The sequence below is a fragment of the Panthera leo genome, chromosome A2 (genome assembly GCF_018350215.1).
Source record: "Panthera leo isolate Ple1 chromosome A2, P.leo_Ple1_pat1.1, whole genome shotgun sequence".
Taxonomy (NCBI): Eukaryota; Metazoa; Chordata; class Mammalia; order Carnivora; family Felidae; genus Panthera; species Panthera leo.
The window spans coordinates 64,483,777-64,496,441 of NC_056680.1; the positions used below are offsets into that span (position 1 = coordinate 64,483,777).

Genomic DNA, 12,665 nt, shown 5'->3' on the forward strand with positions numbered 1-12,665 from the left:
GAGATACAAAGACATCTCTAAGTTTCTGGAAATTTCCTACCCGAAGGCATACTCCGAATCCCAGAAGGCGGGAGAGGAAGAACACTTCCATGAGGCAGAAGCCTGAAACGACCACGCAGGGATTCCCCAGCTCAAACTTTCTCTCCAGCTTCAGAACCTCCTGCCTCCTTCCCATCAGGATTAGATTCTCACTTGAACAGAGCAGAGCTTAACTCTGGAGAGAGAGACGTGGGCTCCGCCTGAGTCGAGACGAGCTGAGCCACCCAGAGATTTTTGTCTTGGACATAATCCCAGCTCAGTTCCACAAAGAGAAGGGGACCGTGGCTGGTGACCAAGGCTGCTGAAGGTAGGGGCTGGCAGGAGTGGCTGTTAAGAAAAAACTGACTGTCAACATTACGGCCAAGCTATAGAGCTCAGTAAGACACAAACACCTCCTGGGCGACTGCGGATGACCTAGTCAGCTGTGGCAAGAGTAAAACCCAAAGGGGAGGGGTGATCTGGGAGAGGATTCAGGGAAGAACCCACAGAAATTCCTGGACATCAACACCTAGGAATCCCAGGTTACTTGTAGTGCTGTTTACGCAGAAATGAAACAGGACAGAGACATGCTTTACATTTTAATAATGTGCAACATGCTTTACACTTTAAAATATTTACCTAAAACCAGAGACGAGCAGTTTAACATCCAAATTCTAATAGAAGGCAATGGCATGTTTCAAAGGGAAAAACTCACAGTTGGAAAAACAAAGCTTTCAAGGGAGTACAGAAATAGAAGGCGAGCCAAGAACAAAAATGAAAACAACGGCCTAAAGTCACCTGTCAAATTCCGTCTTCACCTGCACTGTCAAGAGAAAACATTACAACTTGAATGTCACCTACATAAGACCAAGGTTCTTTGCCTACTGTTCACCGCTCTGCTCTCAGTGCCTGGAACACCAGCTGGCATCCAGCACCATTAGAACAGACGGATGTGAGCAGAACACTAACAAAAACTGCGGGGACCCAATGTCCACACGGGACAGGTAAGGAGGCATGGTGGTTTCCTGCGGAGAGGAATCCCACATATGCATGACTTTTCTAGGGGACAATTCAGGACACGTGCCAACAGCCTTAAAAACGTGCAAGAATTTAATGAAAGAATTTACCCAGGAGAGGCATATTTGTTTTTAAAAAAGATCCCTAAGGCATTCAACGTGTTTTGGTGTACAATGAACAAAGGGGAAACCGGCTCGTGTCCTGCCCTGAGCGTCCCCGAGCAGAGGACTGGATAAATTACAGTCCATCCAGCGTGGGATCCTGAGGGAGGATGTAAACAGAGCACGTTCACACGGGAAGCGACGGTGACAGAGAGGCAGGCTACGGAGGCGACCGTACAGCCCCACCCGGCAGGAGATGTCTGCAAGAACGGACAGCGTGCTCTCCAAAGTGCTGGCTGGGATGACCGCGATCTTCCTCCTCTTCGTCTTGTTCAGCTCTCTGCCCTGGTATTTCGACGATGAACGTCTACTGCTTACAAAAGGGTCCCACGTAGAAACCTGCAGACGTTCACTTTTGACAGACCGATGCTACAGGCGGTGAAGTACTACCAAATAAAATATTAATCTTAAACACATTCTACCCCCCTGGGAAAATGCACCTTCTTCATCCTTCAAGTCTGCGGACACGTCTCTGATACTAGATTACACCTGGCTACCGCTGAATGCGTCTCCCGCAGGCAGCCCTGGTAACAGGAGGCAACTGTTACGCAGTGAGGAAGAACAACAAAAAACTGGCACTCTCGTTCGGCTGTTTGGGGAGACCTTAAATCCCCTGCACACCAAGCGAAGCGGCTTCAAATGTAAACCACCACCCCGGCCAACGCGCGAGTCACGTGGTCGGCAGAAGGAACCTTCTTCAGCGGGAGACGCGCACCCATCAGATGCCTCCTCACGTACAAATGAGAACCCAGTTTCGGTGTGAGCTCACTAGTCATCATACTGTCCATCTTGAAAACAAAGACCCGCTTTGAACAAAAGAAACCCGTTCATTCATATTTTGTACAAATAGGCTCACACATCAGGCAGTAACTGGAGGGAAACCCAAGCTTCTATTAACAGGGGCTAAGCCGATCAATTGTAAAATTGCAACTATTACTACTCTATTTTTTCTGAGGTGTAGAATTCAAAATACACACTGAGAGTACGATGAATAACCCCCCAGTTTCCCAAGCTACAAAGTGGGAAAGGGCGCGTTACCCAGGTGCCCTCTTCAAACTTCAAGTGTCCCGTCTACCGCCCACAACCAAAGGTTCTGTTCCAGTTTTCGTAAAGCTCTAAATCTTTAGGAGACACGCTGGGTCGCACGGTTCTGAAAGCATTTTCAAAATCGATATAAGCTATTGGTCGGACTTGATCTGGTGTCACGGTGGCGATGTCAGCAGCTTGTAAACTGCGGATGGGCCCAAGCGACGCTTCCCTGCACAGCTGTGTCACGTCAGCCCCTGAGAAGCCATCAGACTGCCGGACCACCAGGGTGACCTCCTCCTCGCTCAGGCAACACCGCTCCCTGGACATGAGCTTCGTCACCATCTGTCTCCTAGCTGAAGCTTCTGGCAGAGGGATATAAAGCCTTTTCACCAACCTTCTCCGGGCAGCCTCGTCAATTTCTTGGGGCCGGTTGGTCGCCCCCACCACCAGAATACGGTCTTCAGAACAGGTGGCTGCTCCATCTAGCTGAACCAGAAACTCAGTTTTTATCCGTCTAGAAGACTCGTGTTCACCATCTGCTCGCTGAGACAACAGGGAATCGATTTCATCAATAAATATCACAGCCGGCTGCTGGCACCTTGCGACAGCAAACAACGCCCGGACCATTTTCTCCCCCTCTCCCACCCATTTAGAAGTCAAGGAGGAAGCAGAGATACTAAAGAACGTTGCCCCAGACTGGCTAGCAATGCACTTGCCGATCAGAGTTTTGCCAGTCCCCGGAGGCCCGAAGAGCAGAATTCCTTTAGGGGGTCCTCGTAAACCAGTAAAGATGTCCGGTCTCATCATGGGCCACACAACTATCTCCTTTATTGTGGCTTTGGCAAATTCTATTCCTGCGATATCGTCCCAATTTACCGGCGGCCCGTGATCCATTATCTCGTTCATAATAAGTTCGATCATCTTTGGCTCCAGGTTCTTCAGACGCTCGTCAGCTATGTGTGCTGTTTCTGCAGGGCCTGTGCCTGAAGGCTTACACTGTATTCCCCCATGCTGCTCTCCCCCGTCCTGCTTAGGTACAGGAGGAACGAACTTCCCAAATATGCCTCGGGACCTACTGGCTCCCAGAGACTTCTTTACACCGCCATACGATGACCCTGATACACGCTGGGGCTGGGGATTCTTTTTCTGCTGATCTATCCATAATTGTTCTTTTGCAGTTTTAAAAGTAGGCAGGCTACTCTCTTCTCTCTGGCCGTTATCTTCTGTTTTACTAAAAGCCTTATTCACTGTTGGGGTGGAAAGTGCATCGATGATGCCAGAACCATAAAAAGCTTTCTGCGCCCATGGATTTTCACAGCCAGAGGGCAAACAAGACTGATTAGGTGAGGACTTGTTCAGTCCTATGTTGGCTGTGGGAGAGCTGTTATTTTCCTTTTTGACACTTCCGAACAGCGGTGTGGCATGGAATTTTGCGGTAGCAAGTTCACCGGAAGGTGTTAAGGACGTAGGACACGTCTTACTGGTGTTAGTCAGCGCAGGTGGCCGGGCATTCAGAGGGCACGGCGAAGGAGTGCCCTCTGGGATGTCTTGGGTCCCGTTCGTATTATGAGCCGAGTCCGTTAACGGGCCCCTGTCCCCAGAGCCACCACAAACACTAAACTTAGGAGGATCGAGGACAGCGGCCTCTTTATGGATTAATACCGACGCGTCGTCAGGTGCCAACAGAGACTCTCTGGCTTTCTGGCCGGCTTGCATCATCTCCTGTACGTTACTCATTTTGAAAACATTATTTATTGACAATCCAGACTGCCACCTGTCACTGTCAGTTTGCTGAGATCTTGCTAACGTTAAAATGCTTTCCGCGTAGTTATTCAAGCCGGTCTCGACGTTGTCAGAATCAATAACTGCAGAGTATTTCTCTGCATATTTTTTGAACAGCACAGCGGCACCGAGCTGGGAGATCTCCGCGTTTGCCCACGCGTACTGAATGCGTAGTATCTGTGCCCGGTATGCGTCCGCCTTCTGTCCTGATGTACATATGCCGGATGTAATGGCAAAGTAATTCTTCTGCCATTCACTCAGGTGCACAGACCTAGAGCTGGGGGCCTGCATGCTGGAGGTTCTGTAACAACCGACAAAAATGAAACGGAATCAGTACCAAGAAGGAAGCAAGGACGCAATCAATACTGTAGGCATACTTTTTAAATCTCTGCTCATCTCAGAAAGTATACTGGACTTCTCATTTATGAGGACAGGCCACTTGTAAGAGAAATAGCTAGTGAATCAGAGATGTCAAGCATTCAAGATTAAGAGCTGACTCAATAATGCTTTGTTATGGGTGAGATGGTTTTAGTCATATAATTTTCCCTGCACACAGGGAAAACATTCATGACGTTTTGATGGAAAACGGTTTAAAATTCATCAGTAGAGGAAAGGCAACACATTAGAGCCATGGAACCACAGACGAACAAATCAGGACAAACCAGGCAGAGGTTTTCAGTTCTGTCCTTAGGAAATAGCAGATGATCTGAGCCAAGCCTCTATCACTGAGCCCTCGGCTTCGTGAGAGAAATCATAAGAATCAAGTCAAATAATGAAGATGAAAATATGGTGAAAACTACCATTCTCATGCCTATGACACAAACATAGAAGCTGAGGCTAAGGTCGAGACCTCACTGGAGATCACAGAGCAAGCCTGCAACAGGCCAGAATTCACCCTCGGGCATGCTCACGCAGGGAGTGGGCGCCACGCACAGGCCCCGCCAGCTGCTGCCCCCAAAGGTCACAGCAGCACGGATCATAATCAGCAGCAGCCATCCTACACTAACTGTCCTTAGGGACTTACTCAAGCATGAGCATGGCAAACAGGATGCCCAATTGTCTCTCACAATTTTCCAAGTTCACGTCAAGTGCTAAAAGTGAAACTGGGCGCTTGGATGGCTTAGTCCGTTAAGCATCCGACTCTCGGTTTCAGCTCAGGTCATGATCTCGCCGTTTGTGAGTTTGAGCCCCATGTCAGGCTCTGTGCTAACTCACAGACCCTTCTCGGGATTCTCTCTCTCCCTCTCCCTGTGCCCCTTCCCTGCTCGCTCACTCTCTCTCTCTCTCTCTCTGAAAATAAATAAAAACATTAAGACAAATTTTTAAAAAGTGGAACTGTCATTATGAGAACAAGTCTGCTAACATACAAACACTCTATGTCTAAACAGTCTGCCAGTAAAGTGCTTTTATTTTAGGATTCTTCTCTCAAGTTATTTTTATAAGCCTCCTTACATTCAGTCAAAATTATTTTACCAGAATTACAGGTGATTGTAATCATGTTTTGCTAGATGTGTAGAATTTACCTCTCGATCTGTAAGAAAACTCCTGAGTTTCCGAGGAATACTGCAATAAAGGAGTGTTGTAAAAACTAAGAACTCCTGTATTTTAAAGTCTACCTCCCAGGGCGCCTGGGTGGCTCTGTTGGTTGAGTGTCTGACTTCGACTCAGGTCACGATCTCATGGTTCGTGGGTCTGAGCCCTGCATCAGGCCCTGTGCTGACAGCTCAGAGCCTAGAGACTGCTTCAGATTCTGTGTCTCCCTTTCTCTCTCTCTCTCTCTCTGCCCCTCCCCTGCTCACACTCTGTCTCTTGCTCAAGAATAAATAAACATTAAAAAAAAATCTACCTCCCAAACTGCCATAAATATAGCTTAATAATAATCTGTGGGTCCCTTTATTGTACAAGCCGTGTTTAATACAGCTGTGTATCTCCCATAATACCCTACAAAGAACCTGTCACATCATAGGTAAGTGTTCATAAATCTTTGTTCAGAAAAAAAAATAAAAAGCCTTAAGATCCAGTGAGATTCTAATTTGCTTCAAGCAATAAAGCTAAATAAACGAGTCAAAAGTAGAACTGACTTCTGACAAGCCGCCACCCCTCTTCCCACTATACCATTTTAGCTTAGCCTCTTTGATCCAACACTGAAAGTGAGAACCTGAGAGGGAACTTGGAAAACACTGATCACCAACCTTCTCCTCAGGAGGAACACCCTCTTCCTCTCCATGGCTTCAACCCCCAATTAGCATCTGCAATCCTGGGATTCCTCCAACAGCTCAGAGCTCCAATCTCCCTGTTCCCAGGATGCCTTCCTTTCCTTTCCACCTTCACCACTGTCTTCGAAATTCACCTTCCCAGTCTCCTTCCTGTCAACTCAACCATTTACCCAACAAATATGGACACGAATACCCAAACACCGGTTTCGCCAGCACTGATCAATGACACAAACATCGACCACAGTTACCATTTCTGTCACTTTGTTATGGCATTTCTTCTACCGAAAACTTACGGTCAGGGGCGCCTGGGTGACTCAGGCGCGTAAGCCTCTGACTTCAGCTCAGGTCATGATCTCAGGGCTGGTGAGTTAGAGCCCTGGGTTGGCTTCTGTGCTGACAGCTCAGAGCCTGGAGCCTGGTCTCCCTCTCTCCCTGACCGTGCCCCGCTTGTGCGCCCGAACACTCTCTAAAATACAAACGTTAAAAAAAAAATTAAAACTTATGGCTAATTAACACTTACATATGAGCTGCATTTCAATCTTTTATTTTTATTTTGATCATTTTCTGCTTATTTTAAGAATGGGATATTTGTCTAACTAAATAGTTGGGTTTCTGGGTATCCACTGGAATAAAAACTACTGAAATCCCCACGCAGCTCCCACCGCGTTGCAGACGCTGGGCCCGCCCCAGAAGCAGAAAGGCACAGGGTCTGAAGTCTGGCTCCACTGCCCACCAGCCACGACCCTGACCATGACCAGCCAACGCGACTTAGCTAACAGGGGCTTTAAATCCTGCAAAGCACTCAGAACGGTTCTCAGCACTTAGAACAGACTCGACCAAATGCTCCGCGTCCTCAGCCCTCGCAATACGCCCTCCAAGGGGGCGGGCGCACTGGCCGGGGACGCCGGAGGGCAGGGTCCCTTGGCCGCAGCCCCACCACAGCCTCCCCCACCCCGAGGGCCGGGCCGCGGACCACCCCATGCAAGAGCAGCCCGTCCCCGGCCCGGGAGGTGCGGGACCCCGCTGCCCCCGCGCCGGCCGGACGCCCCTCCCCTAGGAGACCTTCACCTAAACCGGCGGGCGCCGTGGCCACGCCCCCTGCGGGACACACTCCGGGGCTCCGGCCTTCCCCCAGCCCGGCCGCCCTGTCCCCCGCGCTGCCTCTGCCCCCGGGCCCTGCGGACCCTGCCCCCCGAGCTCTCCGCGACCCCCGCCCCGGCCTCGGACTGGCCTCGGACCCGGCCTACCCGCGCTTCCCCGCCTCCCAGGCAACCTGTGGCCTCCGAAAAGCGCGCGGCCCGATGTGCGCCTGCGCACTGTTTACGTGCTCGGGCCCGCGCCGTGCGTGAGTGCGTGTACGTGACGGGGGCGCGCGGGGAGCGGTGGTTAGAGACGGAGGGGGGGGACGGCGGGGGCGTGCGGGGCTTGGGCAGGGGCTCCGGGTGGCGCGGAGGGGTGCGCGCGGGGAAAAGGGCGGAGGGGCGCTACCCGCGCAGGGGGCTGGCCAGGAGGGCGCCGCGAGAGCGCGCGGGAGTGCTGGCGAGGGTGGGGGCGTGCGCGAGGGACATGGCGGGTTGCATGGTGGGGGTTGCTGGGGATGGCGGGCCTGGAGGGAGGCCTCTGGCTGGGGTGGCGGGGGCTGCATGCGGAAGTTCTCCACGACGGGTTCGCAGAGAGGGATGAGCATGGTTTTGTTGCACCAGCGCCTCCTATTCAGAGTCCTCCGAAGTAAAGACTCGGGGGCGCTGGGGATTTGAATCCAGTTCAGAGGATTCCCGCTGAAGGCGCCTTTACCCGCGCTCACCTGGGCAGCTCAGGGCCGGGGATCCAGCCGCTGGCCGGGCGCGGGCAGGTGGTTAGGTCTATTTGACAAGGGAGCGGTGGGGAGGGGGCCGGCACCCCTCCTCCGAGCGAGGGGAGGCCTAGGCCCTGCCCCGTCTGTTCTGCACGTTAGCAGGTGGGTGCTCTGGGAAGGTTACCCCCTGGTTAAGATGATTGAGTAGAGGCGCGTGCAAATCGACTGCGTTTTAAAGACAGATTAAGGGCTCTGCCTGAGTCTCACAACTCCGATCTATCCCTCAGCCAACGCACCCCTTTCTCCTGCGCTCTTTAGGGAGGACACTTTCGTGGAAGGACGCCTTCGGAAAACACTCCATTATTGCCTCAGACTTTGTATTGGAGCAGGGCTCAATGAACTGCGTTTTCAGACCAAGAAACAGAATAGCCACTGGCAGTGACCTACCTTGTAATTAATGTCATCAAGTCACATAATGATTTTGGAGACAGCTCTGGGTCTGATCACACCCCCTAAGGATGTCCTGAGAGGACATCTTTCCATTCTGCCATCTTGCCCCACTTCCCTGTGATTTTCCCCTCCAGGCTTGTCACCTCACTGTTCCAAGGGGGCCGCCACAGGCCAAGGATCCCAGCCTCTCACAGCCCTAATTAACACGGGGAAAAAGGACCTTTCACCCGCGAATACTTCCCTTTCGGAAAAGGGAAGAAGCCTTTTCCCAGAAAGCTGGAGTGGCCTTCCTCTTCCTCTCCTTGGCTCATGGGTCCTGGGTTAATCCTCGCTGAGAAAGTGAATATCTGCACAGGGAGGGAGAAAATGTTGAGTAGCAAGTAAGAGACGCAACATATGAAGAAATTCGAGGCAAAAAAATTTTCCAGGACTTTAACAGTTTTTAAAATGGGCACAGAATAAAAGGGATTGGACAATATATGTATTTTTTAAATAGGCAAGAGGTACAGTGAAAACCGCTCACAGCTCATTTCTTGGCTTACATAGTAACCAAAGACTTTTTTATTCGAATTGTTCATAATTTCTTAGCTAATTTTATAATTATCCTAATTACCCAAAATATATAGAATAAAAAGAAAAGAAAATGAAAACTGTTATCAGCAGGCTGGCTCAGTTGTATGTTTACTACCTGTTTTTTCTGCTGGTGCATAGAAGCCGCCATGTAAATGCTGTGAGGGTAATTGGCAATTCTGGGTGAGTTTCATCACTAACATTTTAATGATAGCGTTTGGAGAATTCCCAGAAACCACTGTCTTTCCCTCCTAAGAGTCTTTTGTTCAAATACCGAATTATAGTTACGGTCACCAGAGCTAACTGTTTTTCATCAAGTGACAGCTAGCCATTACTGCCTCACTGTTCTGCCTTTTGATACAAAAGTATTTCCTAGTCCAGCCGTTTCCATCTCCCTGCAGGGCTGTACCCTGTCTGAACTCAGCCCCCTCCTCATCGATGAAAGGCGAATAAACTTCTCTAACTCAGGAAGCTGGTCTAAGGATTACAATTAATAGGAGATATCATAAATCATCAGAGCAGCAGCTGGTACATTCAACAGAAGCTGTGATGCTGTGTTGTGTTTACTGCTATACTAACACTTCATTGGGATTCAGACTCTTACACCATATCAAGACGTTTCATCTTTTACAATTGAGATATTTTAGAATCCTACCTAATACTTTAGCCTGTGGAAGAGTTTGCTACTTGAGCTCTGCCGATAAACTTTCTTTTCAAGATCATAGAAGCTGGCCTTCTTCCCCTGGGTAGAAGTTTTTGAACTTGCAAGGGAAGCGGTTTCCACCGCAAACTGAGGGCCAGGCAGTTCTTTGCGTGAGGGATTCTGGGAGATGGCTGCTTATTTCCATATTCATGAATATTATAAACACGGTCTCCAATAAACACCAGGGTACACTTCAGTGATCTCATTTGCTCTTGAGCAGCAGGAGAATATGGCCCCAAATAATGTGCATCCCTGTGTGCCAGGAAAGTTACTCTCCCTGAGTTGAAAAGAGGTGTGTCTGTCAGTGTATCTGGGAGGTGGCAGGGAGGTGGATGGTCTGAGGGGACAAGGAAGCAGATAGGACAAGAGTCAGGTTGAACCACCAAATCTTAACTCAGTTCCTTCATGGGGAGATTCCCAAGTGTGGCTGGATTCTGATGGACTTCCAGCCTTGTGGTTCCCCGGCTCAGTGACAAGAAAGTATTTCTGCCCTCCATTGGAGACGAGAGACTTGTGTGGACACAGAATGCCATACATGGTTCCAGAAAGGGCTTTCATGGGCCACATTGGATGGATCACAGGGGCCGTGGATAGGCCCCTGTGGCATCGCCATGGTAAACAGAGCTGGCGAGAGGGCAGGTGGGGGCCCTCCCCTGAACTGGCTTGGGCAGAGCTGAGAGGAGCCATCTGCTGTGGCCGTTTTCCTCCAGAACCTCACAGCCAACCTGAGTTAGCACTTGTAGGTGCCTCTTGTCTGACACTGTAAGTTGTGTGCTGAATCGTATCCCCAGAAGATGTATTGAAGTCCTCACCTCCGTTGTCAGGGAATGGGACGGTTTTGGGATCTCGGGTCTTTGCAGATGCAGTCAAGATGAGGTCATATTGGACTAGAGCGGGCCTTCATCCAATGTGAATGATGACTTATAAAGAAGAGACGTACAGAGGGGAAATGGAGATTGGAGTAATCCACTCATAAACCAAGGAGCACGGGGGGCCACCAGAAGCTGGAGAGGTGTGGAGGGACCCTCCCCTAGATACTGTGGAGGCAGCATTGCCCTTCATTTTGGGATTCTGGCCTCTAGAACTCTGAGAGAATAAACTTCTGTTGTCTTAAGATTCCCAGTGAATGGTCCAACAGCCCAAGGAAATGAGTAGACTGTATTCTTACGATCTTAGGGGGAGGGTGATGGGGTAATTAGGAGCATGGCCCCATGGAGTCAGCTTTCCAGAGTTCAAATCCCAGCTACCCTACACACCAGCTACCTAAGGGAGTAACTGAGGGGGATAAACCCAGTTGATAAATGAAGAGCATTTAGACCAGAGTGGCCCCAGTAAGCACCACCCACGTGCTGGGCACTATTCCGGTCACGAAACGCAGGTTGCCTGCCCTGGGTAGAGCTTATCACGGAAGAACGCCCCCTCCTGGGTGCAGGAGCACAATTTTTTGTGCTCCTTGGCCTTGCTGTTTAATAAACCAGCCCAACTTCTCTTGTTTTCATAGGCTCTTGAACCTCAGATGTAGAAGAGGGCTCAGAAGTCTTCAGGTTTTCTGTCTCATACTGGAGTTTCCTTTGCCATCTCTCAGCTCTTGGTTTTCCCATCTTCACTGGGGTGGAGAACTCACTGCCCTGTGAGATGGCACGTTCTGGTCACCGACAGGCTGACTTTTGGGTTCTCCACATTGAAGCCAAACCTGCCTCTGTCGGTCAATCTGGAGGCGCAAAGACTCTTCGTGCTGAAGTGAGAGTGCATTTGAATACGGGCACCAGGTCCTTCCTCTCTGAGTCTTTCCCCCTGCATGAGGCTTTCACTCATAACCCTCCTCACGTGACTCAGCGTCTCTCTGATGGCGGTGGGGGTGGGGGGGAGGGCATCACCATAAACGGCAAGGTCTGGGGTCTGCATTCTGGACGCTCTTGGACTCACGTGGTCTCCTGTAAGTGAGCCTACTCTGTTTCTTCCTCTTCTCTCTTCCCTCGACCATCCATTTCACATCTCTGCTTTGCAGAACCACACACAAGTTTCTCTAAAATAGTAGTTCCAGATTTCTCCAGTTGATGCAAGCAACTTATTCTCCCAGGGCTTTCTTCTGGCAAGCTCCAGCCCCCTTTTCCCTTCCATTGCCCCGTGCAGCTCTTCTGGTTTGTTGTTCCCGAGCTGTGTCCTTTATTATGAAGCGGTAAACACAAGTGAGATGACATCTTGAGTCTGTGAACTGTTCTGGCAGAGTATCGAACCAAAGGAGGAGGTCACGGGAACCCCTGCTTTATGGCCGGTCAGAAGTACGGGAGGCCCGGGACTGTGACTGGCCTCTAAGGTGGAGGGTGGTCTTGTGGTTCTGAGCCCTGAACTATGGGATCTGACACTTAACTCCAGTTAGATCGTGTCACAGAGTTGGAGAGGTGGTGTTGGAAGAGATATCGCTATTTGGAACCAGGGCAGGGGGTGGGATGGGGGGTGGGGGGTAAGGTCTTCTCATTTGGTGTCAGAAGTATTGTGACTAAAAACAGTTTGGGTACCAGGATTCGGTTGTGTCCAGATCTGCCTGGGTTTTTCCAACACTCAGCAGGAGGTACCATTATCAGATGCCAGAAGGCAATAGGGTTTGCATCAAATTCCAGTACCAGCAGTGGTCTATGAACTATGTCGTGATGCCAAACTGAACATATATTTATGTAAAGATGCTATACATTGACCAAAGATTCGGCAGAATGTTCCAGACCTTTTTAAACTATGGGACTATTTGGGGGTTGTCAGGTTGGGGTCCCAAGACTCTACCTGCGAGGGGAAAACGAGTTTTTCCCAGAAGAGAATATGAATGTCCTCACTGCCAGTTATCCTGAGAAATGGTTCATCCTGGAGAGCAGACAGCATATTGGGCAACACACTTAAGTGGGCAAAGGTGTGGGTTCTAGAGCCAGACT

General features: G+C 50.1%; 1 protein-coding gene across 4 annotated transcripts; it reads right to left on the reverse strand.

Annotated features, from left to right (window-relative positions):
• Positions 1 to 606: 606 nt before the first annotated feature.
• On the reverse strand, positions 607 to 7,523 carry FIGNL1 (fidgetin like 1). 4 transcript variants are annotated; one of them, XM_042913945.1, is made up of 2 exons: positions 7,471 to 7,523; positions 607 to 4,308 (listed from the first exon to the last, which is right to left on the reverse strand). In XM_042913945.1, exon 2 carries the CDS (start codon positions 4,296 to 4,298, stop codon positions 2,268 to 2,270), a length of 2,031 nt encoding a protein of 676 aa, XP_042769879.1. In that variant the 5' UTR covers positions 4,299 to 4,308; positions 7,471 to 7,523; the 3' UTR covers positions 607 to 2,267. The 4 variants fall into 4 exon arrangements, with proteins under 4 accessions (XP_042769879.1, XP_042769898.1, XP_042769876.1 ...); XM_042913964.1 differs by having other exon boundaries at positions 7,497 to 7,511; XM_042913942.1 differs by lacking the exon at positions 7,471 to 7,523 and adding an exon at positions 6,200 to 6,583.
• Between the last annotated feature and the right edge of the window lie 5,142 nt (positions 7,524 to 12,665).